Raw genomic sequence first — 22,842 nt, forward strand, 5'->3', positions numbered from 1 at the left:
AACCATGTTAGAATTACAAAAGATGTTTTTCTATCGCATATATCAGTACCAACGGCAAACATCAAACCAAACGCGTTTTATTTCATCCAGCTGATTGTCTCTTTAAGGAGGGGTCGCGCAGGAGGCGCGCCGGCTGCAAAGCGTCCTTCTGGTTTCCAAGGCAACGTGGGAAAGGACAGCGCAGACAGGACGGGATAGTGCAGGCATAATAGCTTCTTTTGCAGATATTTAAACACTTTTGACAGAAACTTTCAACTTATAAGCGAAAAGAATAGGAGATTGAATGATATAAATTCATACCCAGTTGTTTAGGTAAGTTTTCGCTCTTTTATCTTGACATAAAGCGTTCACGCGAGCATGAATGCTTGGGTAATTATTCTAAATGTAACTTAATATTCTTGCGCCATTTTCTCAGGTGTATAGACCATGTGGCTTTGCTCTCTGTCTTAGTTAGGTGGTAGAAGGGTCGAACTATTTTTATTTCTGTTTCATAAACCCTGAATATTTCGCATTAATTATCTGTGTTTGTTTAGCACCAGTTGAATGGTATGTTATTTCTCGCTTGACTAAGTTACCTTGCTCAATGATTTACTCGCTTGTGTAATCAGTACTGTAAAAGAAATGATACTTCTGTGTAAGGGCAATTACAGTCTCCTTCCTGAGTTTAATACCTTCAAGTGTGTTTACTTATTTATTTAACAATTTCTAAATCTGTGCTTGTTTTGAGAAAGAGAAAATGTTAAAGGACATGCTTGCACCTGTGTACATAATATCTACAGTGCATTAATAGTAAGATGTCTGTGTGTTTCTACAGTTCAACAGGTGAATGTGTGGACCTGTATCTTGCTGCTGGGAAACAGATGGAGAAAGACACACAAGCACTGCCACCCCATTCTCCTCTACATTCCCCCCAAAATTTTTCAGAAGCTCTTTCTCTATCCCCCTCTCTTCCACAGCCTGCCGCTGTTCTGCCTACGTTCCTCCCTTCCTCCCCAACCTTCCCTTCCTCCCCAACCTCCTATCTTCACTTTTCATCAACCCCTCAGGTATATGGAGGATCACACTGCCCCAGTCCCTCCACAGTATCTGACCAGGATGACCTGACCTGCCTCAGCTGGTTGCATCAAAGAGGAAACCTGTTGCCCTTGCAGCCCCTGCCCAGAATCACGACACTGCCCAAGACTTTCGAGTCCATTCCTGCCCAACAACTGCCTCCCTCCCCTGCCAAACCCCCGTACTCTTTTAGCAGTCTCATCTTCATGGCAATAGAAGACTCGCCTGAGAAGAGACTCCCTGTGAAAGGTATTTATGAGTGGATTGTCGACAACTTTCCCTACTATAGAGAGGCTTCGGGTGGATGGAGGAACTCTGTCCGACACAACCTGTCCTTGAGCAAGAGCTTCCAACGAATACATCGAGACAAGAGTCAGGTGCGTCAGACCCCTTTACTTCCAAAACACATTAATCCGAATTTTCTTATCTCTTCTCGTATAGATTGCTTAATTTGTTCAATCAAATATTCCTGTATTGTTTTACAGTCTGTTGGAAAGGGCTCATTATGGCGTGTTTGTCCAGAATATCGGCCAGCTCTTCTGGAAGTCCTTAAGAAAACCCATTATTGCCATCGTACCAACAACAACTTGTTGAACAAGCCTGTTTTGTGAGTTTGATTCGCTTTCTTTTAATACACCACCTGTATGATGCATAATATTGAATTATCTGATTTAATATGCGTGATGTCAAATGAACAAATAACTCTTTCATTTTTTATATATGATACTGATACACGCATATTCTGACCCCCATTCTGAACAGGTTGGAGGCGACTGATAATGGGCAGAACATTTTGAGTGAGACCATGGAAATTTCAGGTTAGTCACAAGTTCACAACACAACTTTTGAACTAAACTCTAATGAAAATCTACTAACCACTTATTCTTTTAATCACAATTATTATAGTTTAGCTTAGTTTGGTTTAGTGTCCAGCCATGGTTAAAAATTGGTCTTTGGTCTTAGCTTGTCATACTAACAATCAATTACAGCAAAACAGACCAAAATAACTGTTTTCTATTTGAACACATTTTAAAATGTAGTTTATTCCTGTGTTGGCAAATCTGAATTGTCAGCATCATTACTCCAGTCTTCAGTGTCACATGATCGTTTAGAAATCATTATAATATGCTGATTTGTTGCTCAAGAAACATGGCTTATTATATCAATGTTGAAAACAGTTGTGCTGGCAATTATACCTTTTTTCCAGGATGCTTTGATGAATAGAAAGTTCAACAGCATTTATTTGAAACAGAAATCTTTTGTAACAATATAAATGCCTTTACTGTCACTTTTGATCAATTTAAATGGTAGTGTATGATATAGTGCTAGCTTCTCTCGCATGTACTTTTTTTGTTTGCTAGCCTTTATCCACTTTTTCCAGACACGGTATGTTTGTGAGCTGTTGCCTTGGTAACAGCCAGACATTACCCTAGCAACTTATAGCCACTGACATAATGGCCGTCCTCTCTGTGTCAGGCTGTTTTACTACAGGGTCACTTAAGTAAAGATGTCTCGCATAACGGACAGTTTACTCTTTATTTGCACACATCTTTTACCATACACTACTAATTAAATAATGCAACAGTACAGTAATTGGTATTTGTTAGTGTGACTTTATTTTGTGTGAATGAAAGACATTTATTTAAAGGGATAGTTTACCCAAAAATGAAAATGATCATTTACTCACCCTCAAGTTGGTCCAAGCCTCTATGAGTTTCTTTCGTCTGTTGAACTCAAAAGAAGATATTTCTAAGAATGTTTGTAACCCCATTGACATAGTATTTTTTTTTTTTCTACTATGGCAGTCAATGGCTACCGGCAACTGTCTGGTTACAAACATTCTTCAAAATATCTTCTTTTGAGTTCAGCAGAAGAAAGAAACTCATACAGATTTGGAGCAACTTGAGGGTGAGTAAGTAATGACAACATTTTCATTTTTGGGTGATCTATCCCTTTAAAAAAAAAAATGATGCAAATGAGTTTCATATAGAAGTATATGAAGAATATAGTCACAGTGACTGTCACACAAAATTCAGTTCTGTTCTGTTTGGTACAATTCTCCTAATTCCATCACTTTCTCACTGTTTCTCAGATCTAGATTCTCTGTCTTCAAACCCGCCGTGCTCTTTAATACCAGATCATGAGGAGCTGGTCCCCATGGAGTCTGTGGAGCTTACAGACGTTGCTGGCGAGGATTCGGAGAAAGATCCATTGGCAGACAGCGGTTACATTGAGTTACACTATTATCAGTATCAGCAATATCAGTACCTGGTTCTTCCAGGAGACGCAGAGCTGGACCTGGAGACGGTTGAGATACTGCAGCTTGATGCAGAGGCTCAGGAGGCTGCAGGGTCACTGCTTGATCTCGCGGGAGGAAACCACTGAGAGGTTGCCTGTGTGCTATGTACAAGCATGGAGGGTTAATGGGGAGATGGGCCACTGTGAAAACTCTAGGCTTGATGTACTATTGGCACTTTATAACTGCCTGAACTTTTACTTACTGTCATAAAAGGTGCAACATAAGCAATCCCAAATAATGTAGTGATTTGAAAAGTCATTTGTAGCGAATGACAACAGCACTGTGAGAGTATCCTTTGTATTAGTATATTGCAGGTTACTTTAGTTGAAAAAAAGCATCTGGAAAATGATGAACTGTCATTAAGAACAAAATATTTATTGTTTATTGTCATGGTCGACAAGTTATATGTAATGCACTTCCATGCCATTGTTCATTAAGTCCCTCCTATTAAAATTCATCTAAAGATTTGTTGTATTCTAGGTTCAAATTAGAGGGATAAAGTTCTGATGTACTTTTTCTTTTCTTTTTTTGTAAAGAAAATTAGGTTTTTACTGTATGGGATTGTTCAAAATTCTGAACATATTCAAGTATTATTGAGACAAACTGCCAGCTGTTAGTTTGGGTAGATGGAAAGATTGACATCTAACCCTTATTTCTTGTTGATTATTGTTATGCTACAGCATTCTGTAGTTATTCGTTTTCTGTGTAGTATGATGCATGTCACATTTTTCTTTATTCACGTGTTTATTTTATTTTTTTAGTTTAGTATGTTAAACAGGTTGACACTAAATGACACTCTGAACCCATCCTCTTCATGTGCAACTCATTTAGCAATAAAGTACTGAAATATTATGATGACATCTTTGCCTGATTTAATCCATGAAAGTATGTTTAGTTTCAATGAGCTAACTCTTAGTATATTACAGATATAACTAGAATACTTTGGGGAGTGAAACATTGAAGTTAACTTCTCGCATGGCTTAATTTATGAAAATTACACATCTTAACCTTTTGATAATGGTAAAATGAGAGAAAAAGACCAGTGTTCTGAAAGTCGTCCTACTTAAGATGACCTACCGGTTTCTACACCTTGAACAGCGTGAGCTAGTAAAAACTGTTCAGATGTGCTTCTGATGTAATAAATGTGCTGCAATAGTGGGTAGCATTTTGTATGCAGTCTGGGTAATCATCCTGAGAGGGTGGCTTGGATTTTCAATACACCTTTTATATGTTCCTTTTAAACGTAATAGTAATGTAGTCCTAATGGATTGATGTACTGCCAAATGTACATATGAAAAGCAGCAAAGTAAATAAATATAAATGTATAAATATTTTTTTGTTATAGTTTCGCGATATACAATCAGTTTGAAAGTGCAGGTAAAAATGTCCCTTTAGAAATGTTTAATCATGAACATGTGCTATACAGATTTAGGTTAAGCTCTGCATACCAGCTGTTGTGTAATGTAGTGAATAAGATTGTTCCTTGGGTGGTTCTTGATCCTGGCTACACTCATGGCTACACTATGAAGGCTGCCATACTAGTATGACTCATGATGGAAAAAAAACTAGAAGACACTCCCTAGATGTCTAGCAAAACTTTTTGGAAAGAGAAAAAAAAAAAGAAGGATTGCTTGTAACGTACCATTTCCATGTTAGCATGAGCTAACGATTTTAAATGCATTGACATACCAGTAAAACAGGTCTGAATATGCGTACAAGGAAGTAATCATAAATGTAATATTCAATAATTTGTTTTAATAAAACGGAGTTTAAAATATTGGTCAAGGCTCAATAATATTGGTGTCCTCTGATTGGACCATAAAAACAAACCCCGTTTGTCAAGCGAGTTCCACTCTGGGTCCTCTTGGATGTTGTAGTTCTTGTCTGGCCTGTTTACAGTTGGAGTGTATGCTAATTTATTACCGTAAAAACTACCTTTCCTGGCAACACACGCGGTGGGATGTTCTTTGACGGACAAAGTTGTGTTTATTAAAACTGGACGTTCACATTCTGGAACAGAACCCGCGGAAGGTCTGCAGTGAAAAGCGAAGGACAAGGTACCGGAATTAATTTGTTGTTTTTAAAGTCAGTTATATGTAAGCTAGTTCAAGACACTTTTAAGATGGCTGTTTCGTCCGTTTCTCAAATACGTTGTCGGTTTGATTGAGAAACTCCTCAATGTTGGGGCGAGGCGACAGTAACTAACGTTAGCTAGTTTAATATCAGCTAGTTTGCTTTTATATTCCAATAGTATTCATGCATCCTTTAAGATCTTACCACGTAAACAACTTGTCGTTCATATATGGAAAATATTACATAAAGGATCTGGAATTCAGCCAGTCTAAACAAGAAGAGGAGGTGTCTGCACTGTTTAAGATTTACTCATAAATCTTTACTATTGTTTGATAGGACCCCGAAAACATTTTGAAGCAACACTAGTTGTTTTTATCATATTTGACATAAGTTGTTTAGTGGCAACTGCCACGTTTCTAATTACTACATGCAAATTAAGCAGTACTGCAATTGCCATTATTTTAATAGACAGTCAGGAATTTCTGAAATCTTTCAGCGGTTTTTTTTGTTTTGTTCCACACCTCTTTTGATTGGTTCCAGTTGTGCATGTTATTCCTCAGGGTGTGTTGTTTTGCTTTTACACATATTTGTGCACAAACTCTTCCACCATATGCAAATCTCATTGACTTTGTGTAAATTTGTGTATTTCTTAAGATGCTTCCACAGCAGTGTTGATTGTTCTTGTTATTTGCCCATGAGTGAAAGCAGTCAGAATGATTGAAACAATAAGTCACATTCAAGCTGGGGATTCTGTCAGTGGAGAAGAGCATGCTTGAACCTTTTAACTGGCTTGCCACATTGCAATTTCGCAACAAACCCTGCCTTGCTGGCCAACAGGGCCTGTACTGTCTCAATAATGCCTTCCAGAAATGGATTTAATACACTCTCTTTTGATATGCCCTAGCAGATATTAACAGCTAGCTTTAAAGGTCAAAACAAATAGTCATGCACTCAAATGAACGTGTGCCCTTATTTTATTGCTGGTATCAAGCTGAAACATATTTATTGTCGCCCACAGAAAGCCTGTGATATAAGACAGAGGATGCGGGGTGAACCGGGGCCAGTTCAAATTGTGACAGTCAACAAGGAGGATCACTCCTTTGACCTGGATACAGACGCTCTCGGTCAAATTCTGTTGGCGCCTGAGGTTCGGGATAAGGATGTTGTGGTGGTGTCTGTCGCTGGAGCCTTCCGGAAAGGGAAAAGTTTCATTTTGGATTTCATGCTCCGATACATGTATAGGAAGGTCAGAAAGAAAACCAATGCATTCAATATTCATATCATGTAATGCTGCACATAATTTAATATTAAGGCAAAAATCTGCCCGTTTAGGATGTTTTAGGATATTAGATTCCAAACACTTTGAAAGATCATTGGCTCCCTCTTGGTGTACTGCTCTTGAGCAGGTTCTTACAATATATTGACCTCTCTGTATTTTGTCCCATGCAGACTGACCAGGACTGGCTTGGGCAGGAAAATGAGCCCCTGACAGGTTTCTCCTGGAGAGGAGGCTCTGAGCCAGAGACCACTGGCATCTATCTGTGGAGTAAAGTTTTTATTGTGCGGAAGAAGGATGGAAGTGAGGTAACAAGCAACCAACAGCAGCGAGCACACTGCGGTCATGTTGTCTTATTAAGAATTAAATACGAGTAACTACTGTATGTATTCACTAATAATTGCATACACTATTCGTGACACGTACATACGCACATGAATTTGTTCGCAACCTCATTCTAATGTTGATGAATTCAAAATATTCTAAATGAGTGACCGCGTGCCTGAGGTAAGTAATATACTGTATATAATATTTATAAGACCTATATCTGTTTAGATTTTCATCTTAATGTGTTTACAAGGCCACCAAGTGTATGTATGTTTAGTTGTTCCTACATTTTTTCATAGACTTAGAATACATAATGAAAGTAGAATACATGATTTGTTCGTAAAAAAAACGTCTGTACGCAGATTTCACGCACAGATCATGTGTGAGTACGCATGCTTGGTGAATGAGACCCAATGATTGTGTTAGTTCTTTCGCTTATGCAGAGGGAACACTGTAGTCAATTAGATTTGCGAACTTCCAGTCAGTGAAACAGAAATAATGCATAATGCAAATGTTGTTTACAGTTACTGAATTTACATCTGAATGACTTATTTAACTGCAAATCATTACTTTTGGTCATATCTGCATCAAAATAAATCAAAATTGTTGTGGCGTTAGGTTATATTTAAGGCTTGTGAGATCAGTGTTACTAACTGGTTCTTTATATGACAATGTGTAGTTATGAAGGCTTGTTAGAAACTTTATGATTTTGTTGTAATAAATGGAACTTAGAGATACTGAAAATCATTAAGTGGAATTCCCTACAATTCCTGTCATTAAGAACTGTGAATAAAGAACTGAGATCACAGGAAAAACTAAATGACTGGCATTAGTCAGTTTCAGTTCCCTAAATGTTCATTATGACAGTTGCATTATGCTTTATTACTGTCTGAAATCTTATCTAGTGGTTTTTGTTCAGCAATCTGCACAAGCCCTGAAATCAGATTCATAGTAAGTTTGTGGTCATTTCCTGTCAAGAATTTATCGTCAGTGATTCTGGCTTATTGCATACTGTTTAAAAAAAAAAAACACGTCAACACTTTGATCACTTCCGGTCACTTGCTCTCTTGAGTTTAGACAACCTTAATACTAAAATTGAGCATTTTGTTCTTCTCTGTAGGTTGCCGTGCTTTTAATGGATACACAAGGAGCGTTTGATTCTCAGTCCACAGTGAAAGATTGTGCCACTATCTTTGCCCTCAGCACCATGACTAGTTCTATCCAGGTTTCCACAATGCATCTTAACAATTTGACCACAAATGACTTGAAAGAAGAAGACTGGAAATGTGTCGTAATTATAATTACCTTTTTTCTTCTTCTTCTAGATTTATAACCTGTCACAAAATATTCAGGAAGATGATCTACAGCAACTTCAGGTTAGTCAAGTCACAGCTAGCCAACTGATTTTTCTTGAGACTGTCCTGCATTTTCGATTTGGAAAACGTTGTTTTTATTACACCACAGAGCAATTTTTGGGTTAAAAGCTGGGTTTCTGCGAGTCATCCGTGCACAAATGAAGGCCTTAAAAGGTCTTAAATCAGAGGAGAAAGTCTTAAATAGATAGTCATGGGATTAAATGTTGCATGCACTGTCCTGTTTTTCAATACAAATCTCTAAAAACATCTTTAAATCAAGATGCATTTACTTGAGATGCAAATGTAAAAACTCTTGAATTTTTTTTATTTAGATTAGAAATCTTTTGTAACTAGTGCTGTCAATTGATTTTTTTTTTTAAACCTAATTAATCGCACATTTTTCTGTAATTAATCACGATTAATAGCATCTAAAATTAACATTTGTAATATATATTTATATTGTAACAGCTTCACATTTTTAATCTCCAAATTAATCTAGAAACAACATAAAGACAGTAGCCTATTTTTTAAATATTTGTTTAATGGCATCTTTTTTTTTTTTTAAAGGTCGGTGTCATCGATACCAATACTGTTACTTTTTGTTCAATTTTAGCCATTAAAGGAACACTCCAACTTTTTGGGACTTTAGCCTATTCACCTTATCCCCCAGAGTTAGATAAGTCCATACATACCTTTTTCATCTCCGTGCGTGCTATAAGTCTGTTTGACGCACCCACCGCTAGCCTAGCTTAGCACAAAGACTGGATGTGAATGGTTGCAGCTAGCATACTAATCCAAATAAGTGACAAAATAAAACAAACATTTTCCTATTTACATGTTGTGATTTGTATAGTCACAGAGTGTACAAAAAACAAAGTCACATGAGACACAGACATATTTTAACCGTATAAATACTGGGAACTATATTCTCTGAAGGCGAAGCACTGCTACTTGGGCGGAGTGATAACCGCAGCACCTGAGACGCGCCGTTGTTTCTTCTGTCAACAAAACCAACGTGACTACGTGACCTCTAGCTCCGCTCAAGTGTTACTGAGACAACAGAGCGCGTTCGAGGCAACAATACTAACATTACAGGGGATACATGGAGCCCGTAAACAACTGCAATAGTAGTTACCACCCTATTCAGATAATAGTGTCACTAACGTTACATTAGATCTAAGTTAGCTAATGGCACTGTTACAGTAACGTTAGGCTAAACATTTAAAAATATAACGGAACACTTACCGCAGCCGCTCCACTTTGTCCTGTATGTGATATCGATGGGATGGCCGTATCCTTCAGCACACGTTTCATGGTCCTTGTGGCAAATTCCATTTTTTGAAAATAGTCGTCCTCAGTGAAATGTACCGAGCAAACATAATGTCCCTTGATAATCTCATTAGGTGTGTTTTGATCAATATCCAGAGCAAGTAAGTTAGCCATTTCTTCATCCGGTCAGCGTTTTTAGTTGGAATTCTATGAAACATCATGGTATTACCTGGTCTCCCTGTTTATTGTCACAGCTCTTTACAATACAGCGAAAATCCATGATTGTAAACGACGCTTTTACTATTTATAAATTGCTGACTCTGTAACCCAAACTCTGAACGAACTCTCTGCTCCTCACCTCGGCGCGTCTCAGGTGCTGCGGTTATCACTCCGCCCAAGTAGCAGTGCTTCGCCTTCAGAGAATATAGTTCCCAGTATTTATACGGTTAAAATATGTCTGTGTCTCATGTGACTTTGTTTTTTGTACACTCTGTGACTATACAAATCACAACATGTAAATAGGAAAATGTTTGCGTTATTTTGTCACTTATTTGGATTAGTATGCTAGCTGCAACCATTCACATCCAGTCTTTGTGCTAAGCTAGGCTAGCGGTGGGTGCGTCAAACAGACTTATAGCACGCACGGAGATGAAAAAAAGTATGTATGGACTTATCTAACTCTGGGGGATAAGGGGAATAGGCTAAAGTCCCAAAAAGTCGGAGTGTTCCTTTAATTATAGCCATTTAGCATTACAGTAAACGTCACATTTCCCTGTGCTCTTCAGTATATCAGGGCTCATTTTTGTCTATTGACCCAGTCAGACCAGTTCAGATTTTTACTTGCCCTGTCAAAATGCACACAATGTTATTGTTTTTTGACCCATGTAACCTTGTAAACAGTGCTTTAAGATTTTTAGGTCGGTCTAACAGGTAGGATAGGCTATATACTGAAATTGAATAAAGTTATTAAACACTTCAGTCTTCACTGCATAATTTAGAAATTAAATATAGATTAATACTTATTAAAGCTACAAAAGCTATTTAGTCAAGAATAGTGAGTGATTTTCTCTTTTACTTTTCTTTGATTATCTTTAATGATAGACTTCAGCAGGTTTATTAGGCTGCTGTCACTTTAAGACCTGACGTGGATCTGACACGCATCCCATTTTCTCACAGCTCTTTATGTTCATTTAAGACTTCATTAAACTCATTTAACACTAACACTTTTGAGGATACGCAACAAAAAAGGCATTTTGGTATAATGTTGTGTGTTTTTGTCAAGCGGCTTTCTGTGCGCACGAATGTGTGTGTGTGTGTGTGTCACACAGACAGGAGATTCAGAGACGCGCGCCAGTTCTGCACTGCTTTTTTTTAGGGCTGTCAAACGATTCAAATATTTAATCGCGATTAATCACATTAATGTCATAGTTAACTCGCGATTAATCGCACATTTTTATCTATTCTAAATGTCTCTTGATTCCTTTTTGTCCCATTATTTTTTCTCATTTTAATGCTCTTATCAACATGGAAAAGTGGATCGGCTTGCTTTGTGCAAATGTTTTTTATTGAAAACAAGATTGGCATATACTGTTCAATTCCACACTAACATTCTCACTTGGGGCAAATAATCTCTCACACAATGTCCTGTCCATCAATAAAAGGGTGAAAGAAATACTGACGAGGTGACGTTACTGATATTGACGAGTGTGCATCAGCGGTGTGTGTGTATGTGTGTGTGTGCTTGGCCATCAAGTGGTATTTCAGACTGGACGTGCTGCGATGATAGCTCAGTTCACAACGACAAAACGCACAGATCACTTTGGTCTTGTCAACTAAACCATTTGGCAACTTTTTAAAAGTAAACTTTCCATTCAGAATCTTATTGGCATCCATTTCGGCGTCTCGGGCTCATCATTCATCCACTCAAAACGTAACGTTAAAGAGGGTCGCAGTCGCACACCGGACGAGAAGCGCAGCGACGCGTATTTAAAATCCGAACACATTATTCTCTATGAGTGTACACACACCGGCGGCGCCATTCTGCGTTTTTATTGCTGGCTATAAACGGAGAAAGTGCGCATCCGATGTGTGAAACGAGTTGTCCTAGACGCGGCTCGGCGCTGCGCTTCTCGTCCACTCTTTGGCGGCTCGCAAGCCCGAACAAGTGTGTGCGGCGTGCCTGTTGTTTTGTTTCTGGTCTAGCTAGATCCGGCGTGGCGTTGTAGTTTTAATAGCGTTACTAGTTGCTGCAAAAGGATGTGAAAAAAAACGACAAAGTTTGCTAGGCGTTAATCTTGCGATAAAAAATTTTACGCCGTTAATAACGCATTTAACGGACAGCCCTACTTTTTTTCTTTTGTGTCTTATCGCGTTTGAATGGTTTAAAAGCATTTGCATAAATAACAGCGTGATCCTATGTAATGCTGGCCAAAGGATCTAATGCTAGCAAAGCAAAAACGGATGCTGTGTTACTTGCGTTAAATATTTTTAATGCGTTAACTGAAAAGCCCATCTGTTCTGATGCATCTCTGTTCTTAACCTACAGACCATACAGTATATCACAGTCATTATTTGTTGTTTTTTTGTTGTACATTGTTGTTGTTTTTATGGTTTTTCTAACTTTTTTATTACACCTGTGTAATAAAAAACTTTTTGTGTTTGTGTAGCTGTTTACAGAGTACGGCCGACTTGCAATGGACGAAATCTTTCTGAAGCCTTTTCAGGTATGAACACACCTTGCTGATACTGACATAGACTACGTTTACATGCAGCCAATAACCCGTTCAAAACTGGGATATTAGCATAGCAATAACCCGGTCGCGCACGGCCATGTAAACACCGGCAAAAACCCGGATATGCTCATATCCCGGTTTTTAAAAACCGGGATATTATACCTGAGGTACCCCTTTTCTAACCCGAATATTTGGTCTTGTAAACGCGTTTCGGCATATCCCCATCAAAATGTGTGTTCTGCGCATGTTCTATTCGCAAGGAATCTTGGTCTTTTGAGTACAGACGGCGCATAAAAAACCCCTGCGTGCAGTATAGCGGAAGTAAACAAGTCGAGGTTAACATGGCGAGACGCAGCACAGCACTTTTGGAGCGAGGAGGAGACCAATTTCTTCTTATGTGTGGCACAGCTCCAGCTACATTTCCCATCTCTTGCTCAATTTCTCTCCTTCTATTAATGAAGACCATGAGGCACAGTAGTGTCAAGTGCTGCTGGTGGATCAGTACCAACGCCAAATCGCAAACAAAGACTATCGCGATCTGCCCCAAACTATTCAGTATCCGCGTGCTGCTGTTGTTGTTGTTGTTGTTGTTGTCTTTGGATACAGGAAGAAGAATCGGAAATGACGCATATCGGTCTTTGTCAGGTGACGTCACACTCGCGATACACGAAGTGCATTATGGGCGTAACCGCCATTTGTAAGGTATCGATGCTGGGGTATTCTGATGTTGGAGAATTGTGTTTTTCATTCTTTTTTCAAACTAAAACATCCTTAACATGACATTATCATCATCATCAATACAGCAAACCTATCTTTGCTATTACTACTGTGTCCTTCGGTGGGAATGTAAATAAAGCCTGTACACAGCCGTTTATGAAATGTCCGTGGGCTTTAAGAGATTTATAGTTTTTAAATTGTTCACTGGTATATGCGCTTATACCATAAACAAGATAGCTGACAATGTCCAAGTATGAGGATGAGGAAAACAATGCGGGATCAGCACTCCAACTCACTGCAGTTAGCTCATATATGGATCTATGTTCTGAATGGATGACAATTTATCCAAATAACGGTACCTGCCATATTTATCGAGTTTATTGCGGTACGACCTTTTCTCAGTTTTCTTGTGCTTCTCCAGTTTTGCGAGTTATTTACTTGTTTTCTCTACTATTGTAATCTCTTCAATGCTCACAGTCAGTAGCGATACCTCAAAAATGGCGGCGCGGTGACGTCACACACAACAAACCCACGTGTCTGACAAAGACCGATTGCGTCTTAATTTTGTCCGTACGTCCAGACGCTAACCGTGCGTCGCCGTTTACATCGGGATATTGTGCGACTGATTACACATTCCATGTATACAGGAGTAACTCTCTCTGCTCACGCATGTAAACGGGTTATCCCCCCTTATATACTGTCTATGGTTATCCCGAATGTTTCAGAAACCAGAATAGTGACCTTAACCCGACCATAACCCGAATTTTAACAGCTTGTAAACGTAGTCATTGTAGTAATCTGTGTTAGTTTAAATGTGTTTGTGTCTGTGTGTACCTGTAGTGATGCATGCCTTCTGTGCTCACATTTGTATTTCAAATTTGTGGGTTTTTTGCTTGGCACTGATTTAACTTTGTGAGCAGAATAACCTCAGGACCTAAAAAGACCTCTGGTGACACCGTGTTAAAATGATGGTATCAGATGGCAATATCATGGTATTCGATATATAATATTGAACGATTATCATAATTATACCCAATTGTATTTATATCCATACCAAGATAATTCAAAGAATACAGCGGTAATACCGTGGTACCTATCCAAAATTACTGCATTAATATAAAACCATGGACAACAATCTCTTGAGAGTTAAGGACAGATAAATAACTTGAAACTTGAAGCTGCTTATCAGAGTGCTTCTATTCTAGACAGACATGTCTGTGCTTGTGTGTATTAAAGAACATGAATGCTTTCGTTTTATTGTGTTTCCTTCATTTCGGCACAACTCTTTCTTGCCCACAGTCGCTTATGTTCCTGGTCAGAGACTGGAGTTTCCCATATGAGTATAAATTTGGGTTTAAGGGAGGAAGCGATTTCTTGGACAAACGTCTTCAAGTATGTGACTAAGAATGATTTAAGGGTACACTATTTGTTCCGTTGTGTGTTTGTCTTCAGTGATCTCTCTCTTGTGTGTTTGTGTGGTGATGTTCAGGTGAAGCAGACTCAGCATGAAGAGCTTCAGACAGTGAGAGATCACATTCACTCCTGTTTCACCTCCATTTCCTGTTTTCTCTTACCACACCCTGGCCTGAAGGTGGCAACAAGCCCTACATTCAAGGGACAGCTGTGTGGTATTAGACTTCATTCATGTTTTAATACTCACACTAAACACTCTACCTAGAGATGGGCATTTCATATTGCCAGCAAAGATTAAACTTTGAAACATTTTTATAACAATTTTGTGATTGGTTACTGTATGTTTTTACAGTACTTTGTGTTCAGATTTGTTTGACAAATGATTAGAGATGCTTAAAAAAATACAGTGTGGTGGGATGCAACATACACCCACAATTTAAAAGTTGGGCGACGGACCCCCAAATTGTTTCATTCATCTGTTTGGGCAAAATGACCAAAGTGCCCATTCCTTATTCTGCTGTTACATATCCACACAAAAATGACATGCACTACCATTCAAAAGTTTGGGGTCGATAGGATATTTTGTAATGCTTCAATGTTTTATGCTTTATTTATTTGATCAAAATACAGTAAAAACTGTAATATTGTGAAGTATTTTTAACATTTAAATTAACTATTCTATTGCAATATATTTTGAAATGTAATTTATTCTTGTTATGTCAAAGCTGAATTTTCAGCATCATTACTCCAGTCTTCAGGGTCACATGATCCTTCAGAAATCATTCTAATATGCTTAACTTTTGATCAGTTTAATCCATTTTTTGCCAAATTAAAATATCAGGCAGAAAAAAATCTTACTGATCCCAAACCGTAGTAAAGTAGTGTATATTTTGTCAACACCCCATTTACTGATATTTGCGCATCTCATTGTGTGTTACTGTGTTTCATTTGCATTTTCAGAGCCTCGTTTTATACCGGCATGTTTATGTTATTTGTTGTGTTTACATGTACTAACTCTCTTTAACAAATCACTCCATCTTTGATTCTTAGATGTGGCTCTAGAGTTTAAGGAACAGTTGCGTGAACTCATTCCCAGCCTGCTCAAGACTGACGAGCTGGCTGTGAAAGAGATCAATGGGAATAAAGTGACCTGCAGAGGCCTGCTGGAGTACTTCAAAGTGAGCACACAACTGACTTATGAACATCTTGGTCTATATTTGGTTGAACAGAATTTTTCATGAGTTTTGTTTGTAATTTGTCAGGCATATATTAAGATATATCAGGGAGAAGACCTTCCACACCCTAAATCCATGCTAGAGGTAACATAATATAGTTTTTCTTATGTTTGGTATTTATTTGGTATTGCTTTATCACAAGATTGATGTAATGTTTCGACTCATTCAGGCTACAGCAGAGGCCAATAACCTTGCGGCGGTGGCGTCAGCCAAAGACCAGTACTACAAGAATATGGAGAAGGTATGTTACCTGGAATGTATTAAACTCTTGTTATGCGTACAATAATTAAAGTCCCTCCCAAAAGGTTAATGCATAATACAACTGCTGAATATGTTTTGTCCCGTGAAAATCACGACGAATCATTCATGGTCATTAATTTTCACCTTAGTATAAGATCTGTGTTTTGGATTTAAAGGTTCTCTAAGCGATCCTGGGTGACGTCACTTCTTGTTGACGTTCGAACTATTGTCAAACAAAACGGAGGCTAGCTAGACCCTCCCTCCTCCTCATCCGCGCACTAACCCTCCAAACCCCACCCCCAAATCCTTCTTGTCGGTTATTGGCTGGAACACTGTTTGTTATGTTTCGTGGTGCGGGTAGCCCAGTTTGTTTTTGTTGCTGTTTGTGGAGCCTGGGGTGTCTACAGAGACCGTGTTTTTTTAGAGCGTGTTCAGGAGACAGACAGCTAGCGGATAGTGAGGAGATATTTGCTGTATGTGACAAAAAAATGTTTGGTCTAAAAAATGCGTGACATCGCTTAGAGCACCTTTAAAGGATAATTCCGGTATTTAACACCTTGAGTCTATATTGTAGTTTGTTTTGGATGAACAAGAGTGGTGGACAACATTTTTTTGACAATGGTTCCTCTCTCGAGTTTTTGACTATAATAGAATTGGCCATGGACCCATTTAACATTGGAGTCAATGGCCATGTCCGAAAATGTCATTAAAACAACCTTTAACATTAGTTTTCAAAACTGTGCAACTCACCGAGTGATAAGTGATGTTAGTTGATGTTCCAGAAACAAAAAGTGTTGCGAAATATAGTTTCTGTCGTGTTTTATTCGTCATTTTGTAAAATCCCATTGAATTCTGTTGAAGGACTGAGTGCTCGTTAATATAAATGCGCTACCGGAAACGGAAAGGGGGCTGTTTACATTTGGTCGATGTAGTCTTTTTGCTCGCTTCCGTTTCTCATAAGGCTAGCGAGCAGAGCAACTGTGCTCCGGGAGAGTAAGCGAAATAAACAAACAAAACCTTGAAAATATTGAAAGACGTTACCACTGACCACCAGTGCAATATGAAGATGAACTCGACTGTGACCGTGAGTGTCCCGCGAGACATAAACATCGGTTATCGCCATCAAGTGGTCGGGAGTGTGCTAACGCTTCAGATTCAAATATTGAGCGGAAGTTACACGGTTGTGAAGTGTCTGAAAAAATAGTTCCACTATAGCAAAATAAACGGATTGGAATCATATATTGCGACGATATATTGTTTATAATCATCAACGAACACCACTGAGTTTAACAGTTTTGTAAACGAACATTATTGGCTGTTTTAATGACATTTTCGGACATGGCCAATTCTATTATAGTCAAAAACTCGAGAGAGGAACCATTGTCAAAAAAATGTTGTCCACCACTCTTGTTCATCCAAAACAAACTACAATATAGACTCAAGGTGTTAAATACCGGAATTATCCTTTAAGAAGATTTCCTACAAATTCTGTGAAATAATCAAATGTCTTTAAATAATTAGCAAGAGACAGATAAATTGTGTCACTGCTCGCTTGTCACTTTTATTGTGTTTTACTTGGTTAAGGCTCGGTGTCATTCTCACAAATAGGGTAACATGGGGGAAGATGCCCCCCCTTAAGAACAATGTGGATTTACTTTTAAACTGTAACATTTTGGTACAAGTTTAGCATGTTCAGGATGAGGATGCTTCGGTCAGTGTTATTATAGGAAAGAAATAGAAACATTTGCTAATTTAGTTGTTATAGCACAAAATATCAAATACCCCTTCCTGGGGTTAGAAGCCAGATAAACCTTTACAGAATGTATAAATTACTTATGTAAATATGAATAATAATGATATATTATGTTTTAAATTGTCATTATATAAATATTAATAATAATTATATATTATGTTTTAAATTGTCATTAATGTAAAATACTAAAGCAACTAATTTATTTACCTACCCCAAGGGTTTATTATAACTTTTACTCCACAAATCTAAAAACATGAATGTGTCCACAAATCCCTCATTAACAAATAGACACAAAAAACTTTTATATTCAACATAATATAATGTCATAGATCAGTATTTTCCAGAGACACAAAATTAGATCAATTAACCCCTAAACTGTTTTCGGCTGACTAAATCTCACAAATGTTGATATTCAGATGAAATGACAAATGTAAAAGTTGCACAGCCATTCATCAAAAGGCATCTTACCCCATGTTACCCTACACATTCTGTGCTGCTAACTATTGACATTTGCATAGGCATGTGGTGTTCAAACATAATATCCATTTAACCTTTTATATAATGTCCTTTTTTATTTATTTATTTTTATTTATAAATTCCCTCTCACTGTTAGGTATGTGGTGGAGATCTGCCATATGTGGCTCCTGAGTCTCTGGAGGAAAAGCACCGCTTCTTCCTGCATACGGCCCTTCAGCTCTTCTCCAGCACTAAGAAGATGGGTGGGCGGGATTTCTGTCAGCGATACCAGGAACAGTTGGAAACAGAGCTGATGCAGCAGTGGGAGTCCTTAAGAAAGCACAATGAGGTAACAGCATTGTGAAAAAGAATCAAAATAATTAATTTAAGAAAAATATTTAGTGGATTTTATTCATTTATTTTTGTACTCTTGTTCCTTTCAGTCCAAGAATATTTTCAGTGCTTTCCGGACACCTGCAGTGCTGTTTGTCCTGATCTGCCTCCTGTATGTGCTGTCAGGAGTTTTGCACTTCATTGGCCTGGAAACTATTTCCTTTGCATGTGACTGTGTAGTTGGTCTAGCCATGATTGCTATGCTGACCTGGGCCTGTATCCGGTACTCTGGCCAGTACAGAGGAGTAGGCACAGCCATAGACCAAGCTGCTGGAGTAATACTAGAGCAGGTAAATATATTCCTTTATAAATGTTTGTATTTAAAGGTGAAGCATGTAGTTTCTGCTAGTGGCACCTAGAAGAATAAAAAATAAAAAAACATATTTTCAAACAACCTTGCAAATGCCCCCTTTTGCGCATTATGTCTCCTCCCCCAACTCAAACATCACAATCACAGCTTTTACGTGTGCTTGTGAAGGCATGTCTCAACAGGTAAAAGTAGCTACATTCAATAAAATGTCAAAAATATTAGGAATACTTTTAGCTGTGTTGGTATGTGTCATGAGTAAGCAATTGAGTTGTCTAATAACACTGTCTTGAGCGAACGTTAACGTCTCACTTATAATAAACCCATGCAACGTATCTGCACTGGGTGCATTTTTGACTTGAGGCTTTCTACTCTAATTACTCACCCTCCAAACCCGTAAGACCTTAGTTCATCTTCGGAATACAAATGAAGATATTTTTTTATAAAATCCAAGAGCTTTCTGACCCTTAAGGTTTCATAAAGTCTTACGGGTTTGTAACGACATGATGGTGAGTAATTCATTACAGATTTTTTGGGGGGGTGAACTATCGCTTTAAGAGTTGCATTCATGACATGTTCATGACCTGTTAAATCTTTGAGGGTCTTAATGCAGAAAAAAAAAAAAGAAGCCTGCTACAGAAGCCACGCCCCTAACTCTCGCTATAGGTTGAGCTGGTAAGAGATTGACAGATCTGACAGATCTAAGCAGACCGCTCTGTGTATGGTGCCTGGTAGGCTCAATATTTACACTTTTGGGGGAGATAAACGTAAATTGGATGAAATAGTATGAATGGCATACTAATAATAGTCAATGAACAATTATCTTGGTTAGGAGAATGTATTTTAACAGAAAAATCTTACATTCTTCACCTTAAAAAATGTCCTTATAGGGGTGGTTCAGGATTTTGGACATCAGACCTCATTTTCAAGTTAGCCTGGTTGTTATTCATCAGTGGAGACAGTTTTCAAAAAATTTCCAGTTGCATAGTTCGCCGGTGCTAGGCTAGCGCGAGTCAACAGTATCTGCTAGCCTGCCATTAAAAACAGTTTTACCCACTCCACAGTACACCAAAATCAAATAAATTATAACGCCAGACTGTTGATGTAAATGTCTGTTGAGAGAATAATGTTAGAAATCAAACTACCCTTTCATTGCATTGCAATAGTTATACTTTGTTCCCTGTATTTATTAGCACAGTCTACAGCAGCGGCGGAGTGATATTAAGTTACCTAGGCAACCGAGAGAGTCTCCACATGACGCAAGTGTTTACCTGCCGCTGACACTCATCACTACAGAAGCAGAGTATATTTCATGAAGAAATCAACATAGGACTATGGCCACGTTTGAAAGCCATGCCAATGTTTCAGACTTTGGAGACGAGGAATGTGTTTTATTCAACGAACCGTACATTTATGAGCCGGAATACGAAAGAAGAACTAATCGAGATGGATGGTAAAAGGGCAGAAATTTAACTGTAACGTTATCTCCACTAACGTTGTCATTGTCATTCTATCAGTTATGAAAGGAACTAGCTTCATAGATAGTTATAGTAGCCTCACAAAAGTTATTACCTGTTCATCTGCTGTTGGTGCATCTGGAAAGACGGCTGGAACTGCATTCCTTGTCAGTGATTTATGAACGTTTCGTTTATGGGGTTTTTCAAAGTCGTCTGGTCTAAAATGATCACTACAAATTCGCAACTCTAGTAGAGTCTCTGCCGGTGTCTCGTTGTCCAAGCCAGCAGCAAGAAGCCACAGTTGGTTCCTTTCTGGATCTCTCAATGGAAATTTGTGGAAACTTTTTGGTGACCATCTATTTGGTTTATTTTTACAATTTCGAAATGCACAACGAATCACCATGTTGCCAATTCCTTAGTTTACAATCAAATGTTTTTCAATATCGTTGTTCAAGGCTTCTACTAGCTATCTAGTCAGGACGACTGTAGTGCGCTTTTGTTCTGTGTTTACTTTTCGGCGCAGTACTACTAACCGGAGTAAAATTCCGCCGCTGCTGAGAAACTAGTTCCTGTAAATGTAATGCGATCATTGAGATGCAAGAGTACTTTGATTTCTAACATTATTTTCTCAACAGACATTTACATCGATAGTCTGGCGTTATAATTTATTTGCTTTTGGTGTACTGTGGAGTGGGTAAATCAGTTTTTAATGGCAGGCTAGCATATACCATTGACTCGCGCTAGCCTAGCACCGGCGAACTATGCAACTAGAAGGACTGGATGACATTTTTTGAAAACTGTCTCCACTGATGAATAACAACCAGGCTAACTTGAAAATGAGGTCCGATGTCCAAAATCATGAACAACCCCTTTAATGGTTAGAAATGTAAAATTCTGAACTTTTTTTTTTCTCCATTTGTTTTTTCCCCAGGCCACAGATGTGTTAAACAAGACAAGAGGCCAGGGTCAGGTGGCTGCACAACATAAGAAGACTAGATAGCTTCTCAATCAAACCGAAGATGCCAGAACAAGATGTAAACTGCACAGACGCGACCAATGATATGATACCAAATATTGCAGATCTCCGAATATAGCACTTAAATCTCTCCTTATAATGCAGGTTGACTGATTTTTTGCAAGATGTCTTAAACCAGATTTTTAAATATCAACACAAATATGAATATAAACCAAATATCACAAACCAGCAGTTTTTCAGGGACATTTATGTATTTAGCACAAGGGCTAAACTCTCCACAGAGCTGCATTGATACGTTTACAGTTGTTCATTCCTGTACAGCCAAATACATTCTCCATAGCAGGTCAGGGTCGTGTAACTTTTGGATTGCACTTGCATTGCGCTCTGTAGACACGTTGTTGGCTTGTTCTCTTTAGCCATGAATAACTTTGCACATGAACTGCCATTATTTAATTAAGGCTTGAGCTTGATATGATGTTTAGTATTAAAAAGTGTAAGTACACTATTTTATGTGACCTTTGCAAGACCTTTTCTTGTATGATCTCTGTACCAAATTGTGGCCTTTCTGTGCATTCCATCTCTCCACCTTGTATACATCCATTTATGAATTATATGATAAATCCTGTCAATAAGTTTGTTTCACTTTGTTTCATTGGGGTAACAAACATTCCATTCCAATGGTCGTGAGTTCTCGATTGGTCCTGTACACCCCTTTTTAACTGCTGGCATGTTGGGTGTTCAAAACCATCCTGACACTTTGATTAAGTTGGACTGAAAGTATTGATAGAAAAGCCAATATTAACTATTAAAAAATGTTTTGAGGAAAGCTCAGTCATTGTACACTATTCTGTAATCAGGTTCATATTTGCATATCATTTTAGTAAACCTGATTTGATTCTGTTTATTTTAGTGGTTGAGCACTGTTGCGTCTTACTGCTTTCATTTCGTTTTCTTTTTTGTCATATGATATAACATTCCTCTTTCATGTATGATGTGGCAGTGAAAGAGTATACCTATAGAATTCTGTTTCCAGGCATGTGAAAGCATATCTGGGGTTTTTTCAGATTTTTACAGACAATGACAATATGTGTTTGCCCCCCAAGGCATGTCTGTAATGTGTCTTTGTGGCATTGTTCTTTGTTGCATTCCACCAGAGCCTCTGTTGTGGGGTTTTGAATGTGTCCTGTGATCTCTTCACATTTTCAATCGAGTGGGCCTGCCTAAACTGACCTACCAGGGATCATTCTCTCTTCCTGTTTATACTTTTTACTGTTACATACACTTTACATATACTGTATAAACCCCAAAATTAAAGATTGAAGTATGCAATGCACTCGTGGGTCTTGTTTGTATTCAGGTGGAGGCAGAAATGTCAAGAAGAGTCCACTTTTGTACACTAGGTGTCAGCATTGATTTGAACTGTGAGAACATTTCAGTGAGGACTGTGAGCATTCATTCATAGACACGTTTTGATCAGCCGTTAATTTGCAAGAGTCTACGAATGAGCATAA

The 22,842-nt window shown here is 38.2% G+C and overlaps 2 protein-coding genes across 3 annotated transcripts; both read left to right on the forward strand.

Annotated features, from left to right (window-relative positions):
* Positions 1-157: 157 nt before the first annotated feature.
* LOC307007765 (forkhead box protein N2-like) lies at positions 158-4,204 on the forward strand. 2 transcript variants are annotated; one of them, XM_079630085.1, is made up of 5 exons: positions 158-312; positions 815-1,430; positions 1,539-1,660; positions 1,816-1,871; positions 3,146-4,204. In XM_079630085.1, the coding sequence occupies exons 2-5, from the start codon at positions 861-863 to the stop codon at positions 3,436-3,438; spliced, it is 1,041 nt and encodes a 346-aa protein (XP_079486211.1). In that variant the 5' UTR covers positions 158-312; positions 815-860; the 3' UTR covers positions 3,439-4,204. The 2 variants fall into 2 exon arrangements, with proteins under 2 accessions (XP_079486211.1, XP_079486210.1); XM_079630084.1 differs by having other exon boundaries at positions 158-1,430.
* Positions 4,205-5,137: 933 nt separating this feature from the next.
* Positions 5,138-22,811, forward strand: LOC307007770 (atlastin-3-like). The gene is made up of 14 exons (XM_079630095.1): positions 5,138-5,409; positions 6,444-6,671; positions 6,875-7,009; positions 8,149-8,253; positions 8,354-8,404; positions 12,319-12,375; positions 14,401-14,493; positions 14,591-14,729; positions 15,565-15,692; positions 15,777-15,833; positions 15,919-15,990; positions 18,356-18,547; positions 18,642-18,881; positions 21,287-22,811. The coding sequence occupies exons 2-14, from the start codon at positions 6,468-6,470 to the stop codon at positions 21,353-21,355; spliced, it is 1,542 nt and encodes a 513-aa protein (XP_079486221.1). The 5' UTR covers positions 5,138-5,409; positions 6,444-6,467; the 3' UTR covers positions 21,356-22,811.
* The last annotated feature ends 31 nt before the right edge of the window (positions 22,812-22,842 follow it).

Source organism: Phoxinus phoxinus (genome assembly GCF_949152265.1).
Source record: "Phoxinus phoxinus genome assembly, chromosome: 12".
NCBI classification, from domain to species: domain Eukaryota; kingdom Metazoa; phylum Chordata; class Actinopteri; order Cypriniformes; family Leuciscidae; genus Phoxinus; species Phoxinus phoxinus.

Bases quoted from the DNA above. Each gene is read 5' to 3' on its own strand.
- LOC307007770 (XM_079630095.1), top strand. From the start codon at position 6,468: ATGCGGGGTGAACCGGGGCCAGTTCAAATTGTGACAGTCAACAAGGAG. The intron at 7,010-8,148 runs GTAACAAGCAAC...TCTTCTCTGTAG, and splicing joins GGAAGAAGGATGGAAGTGAG to GTTGCCGTGCTTTTAATGGA. The intron at 18,882-21,286 runs GTAAATATATTC...TTTTTTCCCCAG, and splicing joins CTGGAGTAATACTAGAGCAG to GCCACAGATGTGTTAAACAA.
- LOC307007765 (XM_079630084.1), top strand. From the start codon at position 795: ATGTCTGTGTGTTTCTACAGTTCAACAGGTGAATGTGTGGACCTGTAT. The intron at 1,431-1,538 runs GTGCGTCAGACC...ATTGTTTTACAG, and splicing joins TACATCGAGACAAGAGTCAG to TCTGTTGGAAAGGGCTCATT. The intron at 1,872-3,145 runs GTTAGTCACAAG...ACTGTTTCTCAG, and splicing joins TGAGACCATGGAAATTTCAG to ATCTAGATTCTCTGTCTTCA.